The sequence below is a fragment of the Megalops cyprinoides genome, chromosome 14, assembly GCF_013368585.1.
Source record: "Megalops cyprinoides isolate fMegCyp1 chromosome 14, fMegCyp1.pri, whole genome shotgun sequence".
Classification (NCBI taxonomy): Eukaryota; Metazoa; Chordata; class Actinopteri; order Elopiformes; family Megalopidae; genus Megalops; species Megalops cyprinoides.
In genome coordinates, this window is record NC_050596.1 from 28,014,608 (window position 1) to 28,038,536 (window position 23,929).

At 49.6% G+C, this 23,929-nt stretch overlaps 1 protein-coding gene across 1 annotated transcript in view; it reads right to left on the reverse strand.

Moving 5' to 3' along the window:
• LOC118789431 (partitioning defective 3 homolog B-like) overlaps positions 1–23,929 on the reverse strand; it is a 206,495-nt gene that overhangs the window by 142,301 nt on the left and 40,265 nt on the right. Inside the window, 2 exon segments of the mRNA XM_036545850.1 lie at positions 2,755–2,858; positions 12,218–12,386. Coding sequence (XP_036401743.1) covers positions 2,755–2,858; positions 12,218–12,386 — 273 coding nt within the window.

The following is a 23,929-nucleotide window of genomic DNA, read 5'->3' on the forward strand; positions in this document are numbered from 1 at the left end:
AACTGGGGAAAATCATATTAATAAATACATCCAGCAAAAAAAATATATTATTCAGACGCACTTGGAAAACGGCCTTGGAATAAAACAGAAACTACTGTGGTACCACAGCAATGCTCCACGTCTGGTCCAAGGCCAGGTTCACACAACCACATCAAAGCGCTCCAGAGAAACAGAATGGAATCTGAAGTGGAATCTAAGATCAGCGCTGAGACACCTGACTAAACCATCAGAAATCCCCGCGCGCCTCTCCCCGCGCGCCTCCTCCCCGCGCACCTCTTCCCGTGTGTCCCCGTGCGCGCCCCCACTCTCGTGTGTCCCCGTGCGCACCCGTCCGCCACACGCAAACCCCCCACCAGCCTCTCCATCACGCGAACAAAAGGACCCGGGCTCATTCTAATCAGAGAGGGCTCTGTCGTTAACTACACTTAATGAACCGAGGGCGCACGAGAGGTTTGTTTGTGTGGCTCTCAAACAATGTTTTTGAGGAATCTCGGGCGACCGCCAAATCCGCTGCTGAGTAAGAAACAGAAAGAGGAAAACTTTGTTTAATGTGTTATTCAAAGTCGAGGCGTAACCACATCAGGGTTAGACTGCTGTTGAGCTTAAGAGTGCAAACCAGGGTCAAACAGCTGCATTGAGTCATGTGCCATGAACACCTCGATCTTACCAACTTACAGAATAGTGGTGATACAGGTTAGTTTAATCTCAATAAGATATTATTAAGAATAGATTATATATGTAATTGCCATTAAAGTGAAGACAGTATAGTGATCTATAGGCTATATTTCTTCCAGGAGAGAGGAGCGTATGTGTGGAAGGTCTGGGCGCAGGTGTAACTGGCCCTGAAGAAAAACAAATTCACTTCAATGAGATGGAAACATGGAGGCTGGTCTGGGCTGCTAAGCGACAGATCTCCGAGGGGGGGAAGAGAGGAGGCCACAGGTGTGGGCGGCCCGGAGAAAATAACCAGAGAGAATAACAAGCACCCTGGCTAATGCACAATGCATTTACAAACAAGAGAGGGGTGGAGGGAGAGAGGGACCCCGGAGCACAAACAATGGGGCGAGCGAGTGTGTCGGGTTCCTCCGCAGCCGGGCTGTTCCGGAGGGTTTGGGAAGAGTTCCGGAACACTGACAGAACATTGTGTGTGTGTCACATTCCGCTCCAGGCCCTCAGGTCTCTGTGTGGCGGGCCTGTCACCCTTAAGAGGACAGTTTCCTGTACCCCCAGGAAAGGGGAGCATTGGGGGGGGGGTATAGGGACAGCCCTGGGACAGATGTGTGACTTCTGACCCCAGAAAAAGGAATAAATGAGCTCCATCTTTGCTACGGGACTGTATCTGGCAGGCTGAGGCCACACACAAGCGAGGCAGACTCCGTAGAAACCCGGAGCAGAGGAGGATTCATTCACCCAGACAAAGAGCACTGCCCCTCGCCCGTTTCTCCACATAAATAACCCCGCAAATCGCTCTCATAACCTGAGCCCTGTTACCTGATACTCATGGAATGCGTCTGCCGTGCTCCCTCTCCAAAACAACCGAGAGGAACAAAGAGACGTGACATAAATAAAAACTTAAGAGCTGAGGAAGCTTTTACAACGTGGGGAAACGATCCTTACAACAGACACCTAGACCTGATCTGAAAAAATGATCAGCAGTTTACCACAGGAAGACTGTAAAATGTGTTTAAATGTGTCACACGCCCAACCAAAAACCTTCCCTGGGTCTTATTTTCTTGTACAACCAGCCAAGTTGCCTTTTAAAATGATGCCTGCTTCCCTACACCAAGAGCAATTTGTGTAGTCTACCCATGTAGATGTGTAGATGTTCCAAGCATGTAATTGTAACATGCAGTCCTTAATTTACACCACACTGTGTGTCAAGAGGAGTTATTTAGAAAAGACACAAAGGTACAGCATGTTCAAAATGTGAAGAAAAGCACAAATACAAGTGATATTTCTGCATGCATGAACTGTGAGAGAGGAGTGCTTGCCACAGTTAAGCCTGACTGTGAGGGGAAAGAGACAGAGACAGAGGGTCACAGCTGGTGGAGGGAAAAAAACATTTACAGGAAGATCAACACTCCCCATCAGGACAGCACACCTCACATGGGCAGCTGTGGGAGGGCAGGTTAGACACAAAGACCAGGGGTGAGTGCTCCGAACCCCCCTGCCCGGAGCCCCTGTAAAAGGGCGACTTAAAGACCCATGTCATGAATAGAGAGGTAATGAAAAAATCCATCCATTCCAAGCCAGTCCATTAACCAGCACAGAGAGAGAAAATCTGATGTCTGCAGAGAAAATGGCCATTTACCCACTGTTAACTTCACAAAACACAATAAATAAATATTAATCTGGTGCAGGGGGATATTTCTCCTTTGTAGACAGTGCCATTTGCTGCCCCGGTCCTTTAGGAATGGGGGCACCGTGTGAGGGAACACAGTGATTGCACAGTAATGGGAAAGATTACTTTGGGAGGCACTGGGACTCAGAACGGGGGTACTAAGAGTTCTGCATTCATCGCCCCTCTTTCTGTCTCTCTCTCTCTCTGTCTGTCTGTCTCTCTCTCTCTCTCCCTCTCTCTCTCTCTCTCTCCCTCTCTCCCTCTCTCTCTTTCTCTCTCTCTCTGTCTGTCTGTCTCTCTCTCTCTCTCTCTCTCTCTCTCCCTCTCTCTCTCTCTCTGCTCAGCGTGGATTTACAGATTCTAACCCCGAGTGAAGGCCTCCAGCTCACATCTCTCTCAGTCTCCGTACTCACCGTGGCCGTGGGCCTGCTGTCAGCCTCCTCAGGCTGGGGGGGTCCCACCTCAACAGGGGCGCTGAGGGCGGGGTCACTGCTGCTCCGCACCATCAGAGGGGTGTCTGAGGGGTAAGAAAGCACACGCTTAAGTCAGAGATAAAGATCATAAAAGATAAAGAAGTTAAGCACTTTTTATTGCATTCAACAGGAGGACTATATACGCTGAATGACACTGTCAGTATACAGGGCAAAGTGTAGAATAGTGGTAAAGGAGAAGGGCTCATAACCAAAAGGCTGCTGCTTCAATTCCCCACTGGAGCACTGCTGCTGTACCCTTTGGCAATGTACTTAATCCAGAATTGGCCCAGCAAATTTCCACCTGTATAAATGGATAAGACGTAAACTGTAACCTATGTCAGTGGCTCTGGATAAGACCATGGGCTAATAATGCCAATAATGTAACGTAATGCATTGTAATGAATGCAACTGTTCCACAAATGCACGTGTCTGTGTGTCTGTCTGTGAGTGACTGGGGGGTGTTATAAAAAGTAATTAACACGTAGTGGTAAGAAACACACGGACGTTTATGTTTATCCATTTTGTTGTTTTTTTTCCCCACTTAAAGTGCATTTTCCATAAAAGTAGTGAGACTGTTTCTGCGAGCAGGCGATTAATCTGAGTAATTGTCAATTTAATCCGCTGCACTTTATCTACATTAGTGGTTTATTCAGACTTTGCTCTGTGAATGAGCATTAATGAACCCGCTAAATCCACAGGTGCAGCCGGGGTTTGGCGACGGAATAAAACACCAGCGACGTTAGGAGGTTTCCTAGAAAGACAGAGGCAGCAGGAGAGTCTATCTGGAGCCACTTTCGCACCAAAAATGAAGACATTACTCAAAAACCCAAATCACCCCGCACCAGTGCAACTCTGATGCCAAATGGCTCCTTTCACACTGCCCCGGGGAAGCCCCTCTCTCCACACACGCCTTTGTGTGAGGTGCGCTGTTGTGTAACGACAGATGAAACATCCACAGGACACTGGCACTCTCATTAACATCAGAGCAGCACCGGCATATTGGCGGTACAAAAGCTGGCATTTTGCTGGAGGCTGGTGGAGTGTGAAAGGGGGGAAGGACCCCTCCTGGCTGCCGTGCCTCGGCGGCTCTCTCTTCGCTCTCGCTGGGCCAGAGAGGACGGGCTCCGCTGGCTCTGAAGCAGAGACACTCAACAACGCTCCGCCTGGCCTGCCCCCCAGCTGCTCGGTCAGGGCAGACCCGGCCGAGCCCATCACAGTGAAAGGGCGCAGAGGAAGCGGGGGACCAGGCGAGCGTGAAGGGGCGGGGGCTCGGCCGACGGACCATGCGCGAGGCAGGCGGACAAGGCGGCCGCATTAGCGTGCGAAACGCAAGTAGCTCAACCCCCCCTCGGCTCCGCACAACCTCCTCACAACCTGTGGAAGCAGAGGGGGACATGTCCCTCGCCTGTTTCCTGCCACACTTAAACTCATCAGAAGGGCAGCCTGCCATGTAGACAGGCTCCAGTCAGGGAGGGTTCACCCTCAAAAGTCTGCGTTTTGTCCTCCTGTTCAAATGCTGTCCGTCACCGAGCTGGAGACACAACTAAACGCATGCGGCGGACAATAAACGCTCACCAGACGCGCTGAGGGGGGAGATAACGCATCAAACGGCAACTGTGTTTACTCACGTCTATTAATATCACGGACACCGAGTTTCCACGCCGAGCAGGCTCCGTGAGACTTCGGCAGGAAACGCGTTCACTCGCGCTGACGCTGTCAGGGCCTTTCGAATCAACCTCACACAGACACACTGCGCCTCTTCAGTGCCTCAGCCCAGCCACTCGGGACATAACAGGGAACAAGGAGCAGGCTATGCTGTACCACACCGCACCATCTGGACTTCAGCGGGGGGGTTTCTCACAAAGAATGCGTTTGTATCCTCACAAACAACGGCACAGAAATGGGCCTGAATGTAGAATGAACTGTTCTTCTACACCCCAAGAGACCAATACCGATTGTTGAGATTAACAAATTAATAAACTGTTGTCATTGTTGCTGCATACTGTATACTGTTGGGATTTTCAGTGTCTAGTCACTGCACATCCAGGTGGAGGGCTGCTAATGCTACACTGTAAATTGTATGACACTGCTACTACCTACATAACTGTATAACCACACAAACACAACCATAATCATAACCCAACCACGTATCTGTACACCCGTGTCTGTGTACATATCTGTAAATCTACGAACACTGGAATTCCCCGAGCAGGACCGTTAAAGTGCTCCCTTTTATTCTATATTCCGGTCTAATCAAAGGTCTGAGAGCAGGGCTGTGAAGTGCAGACCCCGAGAATTCCCTCATCAGCCTGATTAAATAATGGAGCCGGAATCATGCAGCTTCTGGGACTGAAGGCTGCTAAACAGCACGGCTGAGCAGCTCCAGAGCTCACCGGTAGACACTGTGATTAGATTTCTGAAACGCAGGCAAAATCATTACTCTTCCAGAAGCTTCCTCCCACATCAATCACCCACACCCATTAGTAATTAGTCTAGTGATCACAGCAAGAAATATGAATAAGACTAATTTTGAATAATTTAGCTCAGATTCTTTTTTTTTTCTTTGTGTCTTTTTTTTATGATTAATCAAGCTATGGCATGAATGTCTAATTTTCGCATCTGATATTATAGATGGCATATATCATTTTTCAATCCATGCTGAGAAAAAGAGACTGGGAAAAGCTGGGAACTGTGATGGCATTCTAGCCAGTGTTGTAAAAATGTACATTTATTACATTTATTCATTTGGCAGATGCTTTTATCCAAAGTGACATACAAGTGAGGCAGAGTACAACACAAGCAAAAAGCTATAAAAGGAGTCACCAATATTATAAGTGCTGCATGACCAGGTTTCAATAGTTATGCATTGGGTTTGATGGCAAAGGCAGGAACACAGTTATTTTTAGTATCAGGATTCTGTGATCTAGCGACTGAGATGTATGGTAGTATATTTGGGTTCCCTTTTCCAGTCAGGTTGCAAAAGTTAACTCTTGGTAGGGCTTGAATAGCATTATGCTCACACTCACTGGCCTGGGAGCGCTGTTAGCCTGGTGTGACACTGCTGATGATTCAACTTAAATGGACACACTTCTGTTCTTTTGTGCTGGAAGTCGCTCTGGATAAGAGCGTCTGCTAAACTACTGTAATGTGACATGATGTAAATGTAAGACAGAGCTCTGTGGCAGGGCTCTGTGTTCCAGCGGGGAGGGGAACTTAACAGCACCAACATCCACACGCATGCTACGGCCTTTAAAACCTATGCCGTCAGAGTCGCCAAATTCCAGACATCTATAAAAGTCCTCATCATTTGTTAAAATAGTAAAATATGTCATTCCTCTTCATGTACAGACAAGCTCTGGAAAATACGGATACAGCAGTAAAAGTGCTATTAAACACTCCCTTTAAACACCACCTTCAAAAATTCTGGACGGAAATTCTTCTTAAACCCAGGGAAACTGATGAAGACCTATAGCCTAAAATACTGTGCCACGGATTTAGCATGACAAGCTAAATCTGCTGAGGGATAGGTTTTCTCCATTTTAGGCAGTCCACTGGAAAAACCAAACATGAGTCAGTGATTACATAAAATATTCCACAGGGAAAAACGCTGTTTAAAATTTGTGAGGAAATGGATTACATGGATCTCTCAGAGACAGAGAGAGCAGCAGTGAGTGAGTGTAAAGGCATGAACGCGGGCATGCGCGGTGTGGCCTGTGATCTGTGATCTGCCGAGCCACACAATCTGCTGTTCTGCATCAGCCCCAGCTCACTCTAACGATGTGCCACTCTGAGAATCCGGTAACAACACGCAACTTCGCTGCACCGCGACTCCAACCCCACAGAGAGCCACACGGGCAGCAGCTATTTACAGCTTCAGAGTCCTTTTCCTTAGCATGTCATTTCCAGTATCTCTGGACTGTTAAAACTGTCTTCATCCTCTCCCTTTCTACCATGGGATTCTTGAAATCCATTTATTCCTTGGCCAAAAAGAATTCAATGATGAAAGGTCCCCATACGACCTGCTGGTGTAGAGCGTGTTTGTAAGGCTAGGACGTGAGATTGTGCTACTCTCTCGTACGTTGTGGCACAGATGAGTGCACAGACATCAGTTGCGGATAATGAGAGACGCCCGCAGTGTACATCCACTGCACACTTCCAGGCGCAGAGCCTCTCTCACTCATCACAGGGCCTTTGATGTCATGTCCAGGTGAGGCTCTCCAGACGGGCCGTGTGCTTTGTTAAGCAGTGAGCTCAAACAGCCCTCTGTCTGGCTGCATCTGCCATGTGTCTTATTACTGACCTCACTGAGCAGCCAGAGCATCCAACCGCTCGCTCTCCCGCTTTCCCGCTTTCTCTCCGCCTCCCTCTCTCTGCCTCCCGCTCTCTCGCTCCCCTACTCTCCCTCTCTCTCTCTCTCTCTCTCTCTCTCTCTGCCTCCCGCTCTCTCTCTTGCCCGCCATTTACACGCATCGACGGCGTCCGCCCCTCTCTGGAGTCCCGGGGTCAACGCTGAACGACCCCTGGTCAGGAGGTCAATGGGAGAAGGTTTTGGGTGTCAAAGGATATTTACTGCCCCGCCGTAATGTCCCTTCCCAGGGGAGAGGTTCCCCCCGCAGCCAGAATGAGCACAAAGGCCCTGAAGTCACAGATACCTGCGGACTGTGTCAGAAGAAGGGGGCTGGCCCACTCATATATGCAGTTACTGTGCATACAGGCCACTGGGAGGACTCATCTGGGAGCTCTTTCACAATCTATACTGTAAAAAACAGTCTATATCCCCTTTCACAATCTATACTGTGAAACAGTCTATACTCTTTCTCAAAATAAATGCTGTGAAATACAGTCTATAATCTCACAATCTATACTGTGAACTACTGTTTATACTCTCTCATAATCTATAACATGGATACAGTCTATACTCCTTTTCACAATCTATACTGTGAAATACAGTCCATACTTTCTTTCACTATCTGCATGTTTAAATTCACTTTAAACAGGAAGATAGGGCATATATTTAATACTCCGCTGAGGGACACTTTATTTGTTCAATTTGGAGATAACGACTGCAATGCAAATTAAGTGAAAAAATAAGGCTTTTACAATTAATGAAATCTGAATTTCAAAACAGCTTGCATTTGGTTAAATATAGCTTGCAGTACTTCAAGACATTTTTCTGACAGAAGTACTTCAGAGTGAAAAGTGGACTCAAAGTGAAGTAAACTTCCCTGGGACGCGTCTGATACTGTCTTTCATTTGTCCTCATCCCTCATCCACAAAAAAAAAAAAAAAAACAACACAACTCACAGGCTTGTGTTTGACACTGAGCGGCTTTGCTAGCACAAGGTGGTAGCCTCATTAGGTTACCTTATTATAAACCCAGCAAACAACTGCAGGTACGCTGCTGCACCAGGCCTGGCACATTTCCTCCCTTGGTGCTCGGCAGGGCTTATGGCCAGGGTTTTAATATTACTGTGCCATCCAGAGGAGAGCTGTCACTTCAAATTAGACACACCGCCATTCAAAATAAAGTGTTTTAGGCATTTGCAGATTCGTAGCAAATATATTCTGGGTAACATTTATCCAACAGGCCCGTAGCAGAAAATCGGTTAAATAAACTTGTCATTTTCCAAGCTTCTGCTCCACTTCTGTGGGATTATCCCCATGGGTCCCATGATGGAACACCAGGGTGATCAACTTTGACCTATGGACGCTGAGAAGAGGGCTGTGGGAAATTAAGGAAATTAGCCGGTCCAAAGGAAGTCAAGTGGGCTCAACCCATTCATCCACTGCATTTTATATGTGAATCTTTTATGTTATGAGCATATTAACTATTAGAAACTTTTATAATATTTTATAATGCTGGAATCTAGCATGGTTACTTTGACTGTGTAGCGGGCACGCGTTGCCACGGCAGTGCGGTTTCCAGGCCAATCACAGCCGGGTGAAACAGGAGCTCCTGTCGCAGCCTGGGTGCTGTGTGGAACATGCACCATCCTTAATCCAAACAAATTAGCGCTCCCTGAACCCTGGAGAGACACAGCTGCGTGTGCGTGAGAGAGCACAGGGGGCTGCTGGGAAGGTGGGCCCGTCTTATTAGCGATCGATAGAGCCTTCCCCTGCCTGCCTGCCTGGGAAGACCGGGCCCAGGGCTGTTACCAGACTCGCCGATAACGTGTCTTTCCCCCGGCTGAGGAAAGTATCAGTAAATGAGTGTTTGCAGTTCAGGGATCAATATGGCTCTAATCATCCGACACAGGGGCGGGGGGGGGGGGACGGAGTGGGGGCTTCTCTGTTACTCTGTGAGCTCAATTTCCCTGAACAAACGGAGTCCCCCAGAACTTCTCTTTGCCTTCCCCTCTTCAACTGGTACCCGTAAACAGCTGCAGCTGGGACCCATGGTCTCTAACATTTCTACCCAGAATCCTCCACTCCACAGTCCACCGCTCAGACCATTTCCCTGCAATGGTGCACAACTGCTACACAGGCTGTTTGGGGCTCACGGCAGACATGCAGAACCCTGATGGAAGACCCTGTGGCTCTGCAACCCCTTCAGCAGTCCCTGGGGAAGGTAGAGCAGTAAAACAGACCCATTTCAGTCAGGATCTACGAGTCTCTCTTGTCTAGAAGCCACGTAACAAATTCAAGAGGTTAGGGCTCCAGGGCACTCAGGAACCTGTCGTTACTCTTACATGTGTTTGTGTACGCGTGTGTGTGTGTGTGTGTGTGTGTGTGTGTGTGAGAGAGAGAGAGTTTATGCGCGTGTGTGGTCTTTCAAGATCAGAGTCTCCACAGGCCTAGAAGTGTTTATTCATATACAACGAGGCAAAGCCATTTTGCGTGGAGACCGCCTGGAAGCTTAACTTTAAAACACAGAATTGATTTTCTCTGTCGAGGCTTTGCGGTCTATGACCTTATTGAAGGAATAAAACGCTTCACTTCAGCATAAAAGAGCATTACAGCAGCAGTCTCACTCCAGGGACTTCACTGGTCATCTCATAACTAAATTAGTAGGGGGTAAGGGGGGTCGTGTGTTGGGGGTGCAAATGCATTTAAAAGACGCTATTCTTCCCCTGTTCATGGTTGGCTAGACTAAGGGTATCCAGTCAGACCACAGTGGTAATCCAGTTAGTGACGGAGCCGGGCCTGGCTGCCAGGGGTTGCTGGAGTGATGCTGGCGGGTCAGGGGACAGGCAGGTGTGGGGTGCTGGGTCAGGTCGGGGGACCGGCAGGGGGGTGCTGATGAAATGAATAGGAGGGAAAGATTCGGGGAGAAGCTGGGCAGGGTCATGGGAGAGTAAGAGGAGCGGGTTCCGGGTCAGGAACAGGCTGAGGGTTGAGCGGGACGGTTTGACCGGGCCGGGCTGAGTGATTGACAGCACATCAGGCCTCAGGAAGCCGTCCTCTTCCCGGGACACTGGCCCAGACCGGCCCATCCCACCCCTCCCCCATCCTACAGCCAGAATCCATCAGCGCTACTGAACAGAAAACCCGCAGGCCGACCCCGAGCTCAGAGCGGCGCTCACACAAAAGCATGACCAATGGAAACTGGCTTCGGCTTAAGACGGATGTGCCGCAAATAATGGAATTAGGAGGTGTCCCCGCCGCTCGGATGCAGCGCACCCAGATGGCTGTCTGGCTGAGCCCACGTGACAAACTGCTTATTTAACAGCCAGTCAAATGAAAAGGGAAAAGTTTACTCTGTAAACCGACACCGCCCGCTTTGATGTTGAAATTCAGAAACACGAGCCGGCTGATAGAACGCCAGGCCCGCACTTAAATCCACTTTCTAAAGCAATAAATTACCCGCTCAGCTTCTCATTACACCGCACTTTATATAATATGGGGCCGTTAGAGAAAACACACACATGCATGCATGCACACGCGCCTGCACACACACATGCACGCGTGCCGATACGCACACATGCGCGCACACACGCATAATACACACACACACGCATGCACACAATGTACACAGAACACACACAAACAAACACACACACACACACACACACACACACACACACACACACGGATACATACCCACGCACGCACACGCGCACGGATACATACGCACACACAGAGAACAGTTCACCTCCCGCTCACCCTCCCAGGTTGTGTGTAATCCGCCTCACACACATGCACTCCATCTCACACAGGCCAGGGAAACATACAGATGTTTTCTACATCCACAGTGTGGGTGAGATCAGATTGTTTTCCTCTGCGAACGCAAATGAAAGACACATGGCCAGAGCGGAGCGCCCCTGAGGAGGAGCACGGGGGCACGACGAAAATGTGTTTATTTAACCCTTTCAGTCCGCGGATCCACTGAACTGCCAGCCAGGAGAAGTCATGTGGGAGTCCGAGCAGGAATGCGTCTGACTGAAAGCCGATACTCTGCTGTTTGTTTGCCGAGTATCCACTTGGGCAAAATAACGTCACGCTACAGCGAGGACATAATGCCACGCAGGAAATGAGAAGAAAAGGGGAAAAGAGCGTTTTAGCGGGCGCTGGAAATGAGCAAAACCTTAAACAAACACCGAGCTCGGCCCGGCCGAGTGGTCAGCCTACTGCCGGACACAGACAGGAAGCGGCCGAACCGGAGTGTTTGCGCCACCACCACAACCGCGCCGACCGCTCCCACAGCAGGATATGATGTAAGAAGCCATTAAAACAGCTCCGCCAAATTCCACTGCCAGAGCCATGAGGGGTTAATGCCTTCTGCTATCCCCGCAGGTTAGCCTGAGATCTGCTGTTACAACGACAAATGGCGATAGCAAAACTTGCTTTGTTATGCCTCAGTTGGAGGGGGAGACGAGGGACCGGGAGTCTCTGAGTAATCACTATTAATCTGATTACCGCTGCGGCCTGATGAATTGGGCTATTAGCATACAGCTGTGTCCACCTCTTCTATTTCAATGATAGTAGGCAGAGAGAGAGACAGAGAGTACATAACCACAGTTAACCTGGCGCTTAGCAACACATTTGGTAAGCTGCACTGAGGTGGAGCAGCCTGGAGGATAAAGACATGGGGCAGGAGGAACTTTCGGAAACTGGGGGAGTGTTTCCAGAGTGAATTATTTCAGACTGAGACAGATAGACATCCTCCAAGAGCTGAGAAGAATTACTCTCACAAGCCTACTCTCTCACCCACTCTGTAACACTCACTCAGCCAGCACAGGTACAAGAGATTAATCCCAATAACAAGAGTGAAAGCTTCTCCATACTTTGTCGTACACAAGCCACACAAGCTGCACGGGCATTGCTGGTTCCTGTTTGCTATCCGGCGTGGTACGTGTAGTGCGGCTACCTGTCTGAGACACAGTAAGTGGCTCCGTTTCCATGGCACAGCTCCAGTCTTTGACCCCAATGTGTGACCCCCATCACGTGCCGGCGTGGTACTTACTGGATTTGAGGGCCGAGGAGTTGACCTCAATTTCGCCTCCTCTTATTGGCTGGAAGATGGACAGCTCGGAGTCGTAGGGGTCTGGGCTGGGGCGCCCCGTCGCGCTCCCACCCCCGGGGCTCACCGTCACCCTCTGCTGGGCCTCCTGCTCCTCATACACTGCCACCAGCTGCAACAGAGCAAGCGGAAAGCGTTAGCAAACATCACACACAGAGGTGAGTAGCACAAATGGAGTGCTATACAGCTACAGGCTAAAGGCACTATACAGCTTAACGCAATCCACAGAAACAGGTGAGCACTATACAACTTAATGCAATCCACAGAGACAGATACAACCCACAGGTACACAATACAACCCACAGAAACAGGGGAGGACATCACAATACAATGCAACCTTGAGAGACAAGTAAACAGCAACGCTCACCCTTGACATGTAACATGCAGCCCCATGTTTGCACTGTGTCATTACTGCTCTGCTACACTGAAGCAGCATGCAATTACAGCAGCTGCACTACTGAGGTAGAGGTGACAGCATGTGGGTGAGAGGTAGGGTCTCCACAAAACTAATCAAACAAAAATGCGAGAAACATCAGCAGTCAAGCTGAACACAACATGTGGCCTGTGTAATACAAGAACTGGGCCACACACACACACACACACAAACACACACACACGTGCCGCTCGTGTCCCCAGGTGCAGCTCCTGCGAGAGGGCCCCGTCTCTCTGCACAACAGGCCCAGGCGCCCCCCGCTCACCGCTAACGGAGGAAGCGCCTAATAAATGACACTTCATTAGCGCAGCAGCCTCCGTTTGCATTTCACAACATGTCAGCCTGCCTGTACGGTGCGACCGCCAACCCCCCCCCCCTTCTCCATCTGACCCACCCCAACTCCAGCCCTGTCTCCCCCGCTGCTACGGCCTGGGGAGGGGGCTCTGATTTATCAGAGGGGCGGGGGGGGGTGGGTTCTAAATGCACTGCTACTGTCATCAACCTGCATCACCCTGGATGGGGGGGGGGGGGGGGGCAGAGAGGAGCGGGAGGTGAGTGAGAGATAGAGAGAGGAGTGGAGAGAGAGAGAGACAGAGAGAGAGAGAGGGGGGAGAGTGAGGCAGAGAGATAAAGAGAGAAATGGGAGGGAAAGTGGCAGACAGCGATGGAGAAAAGAAGTGAACTGAGAAGAGATGGAGGGAGAAAGGCTCAATGCTCTCTCTCTCTCTGCTGGGTCAATCAGGCTGGGGAATAAAGACGTGACTCAGTGCTCTCTCCCCCATCATTCCGCTCCACCAGCCCCCCCCCCATGAGGACATCAGCGAACCAGTAACCACCACATGCAAAAGCACTGCAGCTGCACACGAGTGAGGCCCCCGAGCGTCTCTGCATTACACCCCATTAGGGAGCGCTTACTTCCACCTGAGCGTCACACGCTGTCGTTCCCCCCCCACTCTGTCCCGCGTGACCAGGATTTAAACAGGTGCCTCACACTCCGGGCCAAGAATAGCCCCGGCAATTATCGCCCCGACGTGTTAAACGCCCGGGCAGGGGGACGGCGGAGCGTCGGATCGCTGGAGCCGCGCCTCCAGGGAGCAGGAGCATCCCGCCGCAATAACCGGCGTGCACAGAGCTGTGGTGGATGGACCTGAGGCGTAAAACGGACGCTGCGTGCACACTTGCACGGGATTACACCACGACACGAGATATACACAGCGCCACTCCAAAGTTTGGACACAACGGATTAAGATAATGGGACACATGCATTCAAAGACATTTTAATCTGAAGATGTAAGCTTTGTATCGTGGTATACTTGGCTTTTGTCAGGTTGCACAAGTTCACTTTCGCTAGGGCTTGCTCACACTGTTCTCCTCACACTTACTGGTCTGGGAGTGTTGTTAGCCTGGTCTGACACTGTTTCTCATTTAAACTGAATGGATACACTTCTGTTCTACTGTGATGAAAGTCACTCTGGATAAGAGCATCTGCTAAATGCATGTAATGTAAATGCTTAAATGATTTAAATTTGTTTCTTAGACAAATACAAACAGTGACGTAGATGTCTAAGTGTGAATGTCTTTCCAAAAAATGTGTTTGAAAAAAAAAAAATTGGTTACTTTGAAGAATTTAAAATGGTCTAAGACAATGCAAGATAGTTTTGATGCAGTTTGGATGCAATTACTATTATTCGAAAATGTGGAAAATAAATAAAAATAAAGAAAAAGTGGGTGTGTCCAAAGTTTTGACCGGTACTGCACATAACATAAACAGGCAGACACAGTAAGTATCCCCCCTGCACTGTGGAAATCATTATCCATTAGTGACCTAATAAAATCATGCTACTAGCATGAAAAATGCATCCATTGCTCAGGTACATAAGCATATTATATGATCTGTATCATGTCATTGTGTCTCAGATATGTCCGGCTGCACTGTTTTTAATTTATCCACTCCTGGTAACAAGTGTCTAATTGCTGTAATGCACTGCGCTCGGTAGAAAAGTCTGCATCGTTCACTTTGCAGGCTGGAGCTGCTTCTATCAGATAAGCGCAGCCGCTGCTGATGGGGAAACCTGGTTTGGAGGCCAGGGGCAGCGGCCGCCGGGGGGGGGGGGGGGGGGGGCGGGTACCTCAATGGAGACAGAGATAGGGAGCAGAAGCCACTAAATCACCCCGTTTAAAGGAGCCTCCACATGTTCATCCCCTGTGATGAAATGCAGTTAAGGAGAGACGGACCAGAGCGATTCTGCCCTAACCAACTTTACCCTAATGACGGCAATTCATCTGCACTATCAACAGCTACTCTACACTTCAGGCCAGGTCAGGGCCCCGGCTCGCACCTCCTGGCTTTAAAACATTACCCAGCAGGCCGAGGGGCATCCCCCCCGGGGTCCTTCAGGAAAGCACACAGACATGGTAATTGGATCAATACTGAGGATATTACCGGAGCTGGCAGACAGGGGCAAGTGGTCCACTTCTTATTTCAGTCAAGTGAGTTCTGGGGTTCTAAATGACAAAAAAAAACTAACCCTGTCCCTCTGTGCTGGAGAGACAGGACCAGCAGACAGACCAGGACACACTGACAGACCGGCAGAAACACACAGGGGGATTAACGCTAAATGGCATCAAACAAGCCGAATTTGGCTAAAACAGCGATGCAGATGCCTTTGTGAGCCTGTTAAAGGGGAGAGATAGAAAAGATGACAGCCTGAGAGAGAGAGAGAGAGAGAGAGAAAGAGAAGGGAGGGCTGACCGAATCTGGCAGGGTGACAAACAGCATGAGAACCTGACTGCTCTGATGAATCAATTCCTTTAGTTATGATAAATTAGTGCTTTCTCTGCCGCTGCTCTCATTTTAAACGGTGTCAAGACGTTGGCACAGGAAATGAATGCTTGCTGAAAGAGAAAAACAACCCGAGAGGGAGGGCAAAACGCGGGAGTACAGGAGGCAGAGAAAGACCAGGAAGGGGCGTGGCACTCGCGTTATGTGTGTGTCTTTTTTCCCTCCTTTCTAAATAAATCACATGCAGGCAAAAGCTTGTTTTTCTTTGACGCTCGCTCCCCGATTTCAATAACCTGGCATTTCCACATACACAAAAAAAAAAAAAAAAAAAAATCTGATTATGGTGGAGGACAGGTATCAGTCAGGGCGGCTGGCGAGAGAAGGCCCAGACAGGAACAGCGGAGCAATCAGAGAAAAACACACAGTGCGTGATTGAAGGCCCCGCTCCCCCTCTCAGATTACACCGCTGCCGGATGGATTTGACAGCCGACTGACCCGCCCGCGATGAGATAACAAGAGCAATCGAGATCGGCAAGCAAATCCACAGCCCCCGCTACTCCAACTGGGCGCGCAAGGACCCGCGTCATCCGGTCACCTGGACGTAACCGCGACTGTCCTCAGCGGCAGGGTATGGGCAGCTCTCCGGAAAGAGGCACAGGGCTCTCTTTGCTCCCCTGTGTCGAAAAGCTCTGGACCCTGGCTGTGTACCAAACCCACACAGGAAGATGCACAGCTTTCAAACACACCAGCCAAAACTGCACACTCACAAGTGACTGTTACGCTTCCTAGTAACAGTAAGGGAAAGCATTCTTGCTTTAACTAGGGGTGAAATTTAAGGACAAACGGCAAAGTGTGAGGACTCCCCAATATTAATGTAGCCCCCAAATGTTACACTTTGTGTCCCATACTCTCACACTGCTGGGCTTATGGGTCTGACACTAGGCTCTCTGCAGAAGAAACCCGCTTCAGCACCAAAGTATTGGTATTAAAGCAGGACCCTGCGTGCACAGCGGCTAATCAGACAGAAATAAAGCACCGCACATGCTCAGAACACGCCCCGGGGTCACCCGTACGCAAGAGGACAGAGACCTGGGCTGTGCCACCCTGACACTACAGCCAGGAATACAAGACTCAGGGCATTTACCCGAGTGACAGGCTGACAACGGGCAGACATGCAGCTAAAGTGTTTCTGTCAGTCCTCATAACCTGCAAGAGGGCTCTGTGTGTGTGTGTGTGTGTGTGTGTGTGCGCGTATAAGCGTGAGCGTGAGCGAGAGGGAGAGAGTGTGTCTGCGCCTGAATCTTTTCTGCAGATGATTTCTCAATATAAAGCAGAATCCAATATTGAACAATTCTCCGCCACTCAATCTTCCGACTCTGACAGGTGACTGACGCACCAGGACATTCGTTCATCTCCCTCTCCGCAGCCGATATGCTGCAGAATGTGATCATTCTTATTATAACTCCAAAATCTATCTCCAGTCCCCTCTGTATTTTTGCCATGAGGAAATTAAAAAGCGCAGCTTTAGAAAGGAAACGTGATTATGCACAATAGAGCTTTGAGCTTTAAAGAGACAGTGAATGCACTGAACTCCACCCCCCAAAACCCCCGCCCCAGGCTGTGTCACCGCTCACACCTCGCTCCACACTCCAGCACGGCCCGGCTCGAAAGGGCCTCACGGGGCACCGCGGCGGGGCGGCGGGGCGGCGGGGTGGCGGGGCGGCGCGGCTTTTCGGAAAGCGCTTTTTTTATTTGAAGTAATCCTCTGGAGCACGATAAACACATCACACTAATGCGTCTGACATTTGCAGCGGAATATCTGCTGAATAACGGCCCTCGGGTTCCTCTCCCTCTCCTCCTCAGGACCGGCTCGAGCGGCCCCTCGGTGCGGTCGAGAGCAGCCCGCAACGAGGACGTCGTGCAGGATATTACCAAAACGAGAGAGTGAGAGGGAGAGAGAGGGAGAGAGAGGGAGATAGAGAGCGAGAGGGAGGGGGAGAGATGGCGGGAACGGGAGGTGCGGTACAGGAGGAAGACAAATGTACGGCTGATCTATGACAAGCGTCCAAGAGCCTCTGCGGTGCCAGGAATCGCAGCTGAAGCACAGGGCGTTAGGCGTACAGAGGGCCCTGCGACAGAGGCGTGGCACAATATAAATCCCCTCTGCCCGCACTGCTGGCTTCATTGCAGAAGAATTACACAGGGTTGGGGGGGGGGGGGGGGTTGAGGGGGAGGGAGCGGGTGCACGGGGGCAGATTTATAACGTTTATGGCCTTCCTGCAGTTGGCACAAAACAAACATCAATATCGTACGTGTTCTTATCATCTCCTTACTAATCAAATCGATTACTGCTAACGCATTGCGCCGGCCGACCAATAAAATGTTTATCAAACAAATGCATTCCATTACAAGAGGAGAGAGCAAACTTACAAATGCATTTGTATATATTGGTTTTTATTCAATCTCTCTCCAGTCACAGTTAACGTCTGAGCCATGAATCAGTGCCCTCGCATTGTGCTGTGTCAGGAAAACGAGGGGAGTGGTCCGAGGTTGACGGACAGGACTGCAAGCCAATCAGACGAGGGGAGAACACGCAGACATTAACAACAAAGTCCCTCTGCCAGGAAGACTAGATTGTGTGCTTCGATAAGCATCCTGCAAACTACGGTGAAAGAATACAGCCCACTGCTAAGCTACAAGGAGGCTAAAAGCGAAAAACCCCTGTGCTTCAGCAGCTGTACCGGGTCAATCAGCAGCTCGTCTGTTCCACAATTTCCCACCATGCATCAGTGCCCCACACTGATTGGTAAATATCACCCACAGCATGTGAAGGCCAGGTCTACTTCCTCCTCAGAGACAGAGACGCAGGGGGACCACCCTCTACTGCTGGAAAATAAATCTGAAGATGTCCTCTAACAACCAGCGCCCATCACGGGGTACAGTGCCCGCCCTCAGGGTTTGGGGCACAGTAAGGCTTGAGAATGGCTCGAGGCACATCCTGTAGTCGACGGGTTCGGCTTCGGTGCTTGGTGGATGCAGCGGACCTCCGAGGTTAAACTCCCACTGCGATACAGCCATTCGGAGGAAATCTCATGAATGCGCATTTCTGGGGTTCCCACTTGTGCTTTCCTTACCAAATTAGAAAACACAAACAAGGTTTTTTTTCTCCCCTTGTAAAAACACAAGCATTTCCCACTGCTAGCACCATGTCAAGAACATTGAGTAATACAGCCCTTTGTCTTTTCATAACCCCGCCAGAAGAAAAATTAGAACTTTATTTATTATCATACAAAAAGGGTCCACAAATCAGTACAATGTGCTTATTTAAGAGGGTCTGACGGGAGTCTGTGTGGTCAAGGACAAGACCCTCCCGAAACAGTGTGCTGGTCCCACTCACCCCATGACCTGCTGTCCATCACAGGACCTGTGCCTGCTTATGGGACAACTCTGACATGGAAAAAAAACTGTACCGCTGTCTCCGTCCCTATCACGACCCATACATGCTCCGTGTTTACTCAGAGAGGCGTGGGGTAACGGACAGAATGTGGTTTTCATCACGTGAGCAGACCTTTATATTCACATGTACAGTCACGCACTCTGAACACAGCACCAGTGCTAGGAGAGGCGCCCTGTGTGGGGAGCCCAGCAGAAGCACAGAGTGTGCCCATGGCTACAGGCTGCACAGGGAAGCCTCGCAGCTCTGACTGCTTAGAGAAGATTTCACATACACTTCCTGCACATGACCACCCAAAACAATGCTCCCAGAGCACACCTCAGCTGGTCCTTCTCTCTCATCCTCCCTCTAATCATTCTCTCTGTCTCTCTCTCCAGTCCGCCCCTTCTCACTCTCTCGTTCCCTCTGTTTAACTTGCCTCTTCATTTGTTCTTCTTCCATCTTCTGTCTCTTGTCTGTGTGCACCCCCCGAACCTGAGCGGGGTTGGAATGAGCTCTGCCAGCCTTCCCCAGTCTCTGAGATACAGTGTGTGATGAGGCTGATACATCTGATACACACACACGCACGCACACACACACACACACACACACACACACAGACAGACCCCATACTGTGAGCAGATTGACAGCACCACCTAGCTCTCAGTAGTGCCAACTACAGCTCAGCAATCCATCTCACTCACTCACTCACTCTCTCTCACTCACTCACACACACACACACACACACACACACGCACACATACACACGCACGCACACATACACACGCACGCACGCACGCACGCACGCACGCAAACAAACGCGCACGCGCGCGCACGTACACACACACGCATACGCACGCACGTACACACACGCAAGTACACACACACACACACATGCACGCACACACACACACACAGTAGGAAGCAGAGCCGTGAAGTAGAGCTCCCTGCCACTGTGCTACAGTGTTTTGATCTCTTCATTTCTTCTCTTCTAAATGATCAGTGGGGTTGAGCAGCACCTCTTACAGGGACCTTTATTTTGCTGTCATTTATGCAGTATCTCCTATTTCTCCTTCTGTAACTCAAATGCATAATGCAGCACTCACAGACTGCTTCGTGTCAACAGCAGCGCTCAAAGAAAACGTTTGAGAGATACAAGACAAAACCTGACTGTAAAAAAAGTTATTTTTAATTGCGCCCTGTTGTGTGACAACTGCCTCATAATTGTCATTTCACAGACTTTTATCTTTATAATGATTTTACCGTTTCATTCAGATTAAAATTTTCATATGGTGTAATGAGTAAGAAGAAAAGAAAACTAAATCTACTTCATATGCCGTCAGAATCACACCAGCATCAAAACAAATTGGGACATTAACAAAGAAGTGAGCAGATTTGACTCTGTCATTATCGCTGAGAAGCGGACTGCTTCTCTACCCCAGTCATACAATGACGGCGATGATGATGACGGGGGATTGATCAGGGCTCCAGATAAACAGGTCATCCGGACGAGGAGCTCTCTCTCATTAGTTCCCCCATATAGATCTTCCCTGATGTTTAATCTGGGAGGACTGGGATCAATTTCAGGACCAGGCCCGGTGCCTTGGGCTGCTCTTAAGCAGCACTCATAATAATCTCTTCATTGAGCTTTCAGAGACACGGGCGGGTCATTTAACCTTATCTGTCACTCCGTGAACGGGCACGTCCGCCATCTCCTGTTAACACACAGCGTTGGCAAAAGGGGAATATTAATGTTCTCTCTCCTGCTCTCTCGCCCTCCCCTTCTAAAGGACATTACCCTTTCAGTTTATTTTTTTAATGTTTTTCCTCTTTCTTTATTTCTGTAACAATTTTACTCCCTCCATTACATGTAATTACACAAGTATTTTAAACACACCGCTTTTGAAATAACTAATAATGACAAATAATGACTACTAACTACAATGAGAGAACGCAAAGAACAAAGACAGCAGGGACTCCTGAACTGAGATGGGAAATTTGTCATTGTATCATTTCTATACAGACTAATTTGTACTTCCATTTTCTAATTTCATTTTCTGTTCCTCTGAACAGAAAATAACAGCGAGTGGGTCCTTTTCTGAAATGCGTTAATCAGGTAATCAGAGCCTTTCTCTGGTGTAGATTTCAATACAACTCCATACATTTAAAGCTGCTCTTTATAACACACACACACACACACACACAGCACACACACACCTTCAGCACAGCCACTAAACTGAATGAGACTTTCCTCCCTCATAAATGTTTACCTGCACCAGATATTTACCAGTGGTGTAATAAACATTAAGATGTACAAGCTCTTACTGTAAAATATAGAGCTGAAATCCCATTTGACTAAAAGCAAATGGGCTGATAGCGGAGAGCCTGAAGCAGCAGTAACGTTCCCTGAGCAGAGCACTCAGCAGCCATGCAGCAGACCTGCGGGGTGAGTTACTGCTCTGATCTCAGCAGCGATGCAGCAGACCTGCGGGGTGAGTGATTGCTCTGATGTCAGCAGTGATGCAGCAGACCTGCGGAGTGAGTTACTGCTCTGATGTCAGCAGCGATGCAGCAGACCTGCGGAGTGAGTTACTGCTCTGATCTCAGCAGCCATGCAGCAGACCTGCGGGGTGAGTTACTGCTCTGATCTCAGCAGCCATGCAGCAGACCTGCGGGGTGAGTGATTGCTCTGATCTCAGCAGCCATGCAGCAGACCTGCGGGGTGAGTTACTGCTCTGATCTCAGCAGCCATGCAGCAGACCTGCGGGGTGAGTTACTGCTCTGATCTCAGCAGCCATGCGGCAGACCTGCGGGGTGAGTTACTGCTCTGATCTCAGCAGCGATGTAGCAGACCTGCGGGGTGAGTTACTGCTCTGATGTCAGCAGCGATGCAGCAGACCTGCGGGGTGAGTGATTGCTCTGATGTCAGCAGCGATGCAGCAGACCTGCAGGGTGAGTTACTGCTCTGATGCCAGCAGGCATGCAGCAGACCTGCGGGGTGAGTGATTGCTCTGATCCCAGCAGCGATGCAGCAGACCTGTGGAGTGAGTTACTGCTCTGATGTCACCAGTGATGCGGCACACCTATGGAGTGAGTGATTGCTCCGATGTCAGCAGCCATGCAGCAGACCTGCGGGGTGAGTGATTGCTCTGATGTCAGCAGCCATGCAGCAGACCTGCGGGGTGAGTGATTGCTCTGATGTCAGCAGCCATGCAGCAGACTTGCGGAGTGAGTGATTGCTCCGATGTCAGCAGCGATGGAGCAACGGCTAGCTTTGCAGAATTACAGTTTACATTTTTACATATTATTCAGCTATAAAACTGAATATTCACTAAACACACAATGACCACTTTAACACACTACCACACTGACCACTACACACAATACTAACACAGCCACTATACCATACTCCACCATACTACTGCATTGACTACTACACAATACTACACCATAGTACCCCACAAAAACCACTACGCCATACTAAACCATTCTATCACAATGACCACTAGAACATACCACAACATACTACACCATCCTACCACACAAACCACTATACCATGCTAAACCATTCAACGACAATGACCACTAGACGGTACTACAATATACTGCACTGTACTGTCACATTGACTACTACACCATATTATCACATTGAACACTACACCAGATGACCATACCAACCACTATGCTAACAGGACATGACAAGGACCATGCAACTTGACAGGACTGGTGCTGTTCCCTTTCATTGTTAAGAACACTAAGCCAACGCACAAGCACATTCACAATGGAAGCAAAAGGACATTCACAGAGCTAATGGACACATCTGTAAGAGTCAAGATGATGAACATTTGACAAGAACTACAACATGATCCAGAGAAATCTTGGTTGCACAACCTTTCGATAGCTAAGCAGCTAGCTAAAAGTCAAAATACTGGCAGCCAGCTTCCTGCCGCTATGCGATTCCACAGCTCGCTGCCTGTGGCCTGCTCTAATCACAGCCAGTCCCGACGGGGACGGAGTTAGCGTTACGGCTCGGCCGGGGAGCACAGGTGGGGGGCGTACCTGGGCCAGCAGCAGCACCACGGCAGGAGCCGTGCTGTGAGGAACACAGGTGTAGGGCCTGCCGAAAGTGATTTACGGGCCCTGCTGGCTCCCCAAACACACGGTGCGAAGTAGAGGGCGGGACAAGGCAGCTCTGCGCGCTGTTGTACATGACATATCTTATTATTATTTATAACGAGCCGTAAAGAAACAGGGTAAACTCTACATAAATCACGCGGGCCCGTGAGGGGAGAAGGGGGCCCAACGTGTCGTATTTCTCACATCTTACACAAATAAAAGCCGCGCTCATTCATCACCCAAACAGCACAAACACGTCACTGACTATTCCTCATTTCGCCTGCCCTTCTGTTTTGCAGCCATTTCTCTTCCCCTCCTGTGAGATGCTAATAATCAGCTTTCCTCCTGTGGCTGTACTGGGGCCAGCTGCTGAAAGCCCTGGAGAGTCTCAGAGAGAGAGGGGTGGGGGGGTTTACACACTGCAGCTCCAGCCTGACCCGCAACCTGTCCCACACACATGGACACACACACGCACGCGCACACTCACTCCCACACACATACATACATGAACTCACTGCCACACACATACATACAAACATTCACATGCACTCACTCTCCCATACATACACACTCACTTACACACACACACACACACACACATACACATTCACACTCACTCCCACACACAAATATATACACACTTGCCCATAAACACGCACATGCTCACACACCCACCCACACACACACACACACACACACACACACACACACACATACATACGTGCACATTCATACACTCACAAGCACATACGCACGCACACGCACACGCACACGCACACACGCACACTCACACACTCACACACTCACACACTCACACACGCACACACGCACACACGCACACGTACAGTCTGACAGAGGTCCCTTCAAGGCTGCCTCACGATCAGAGCCTGA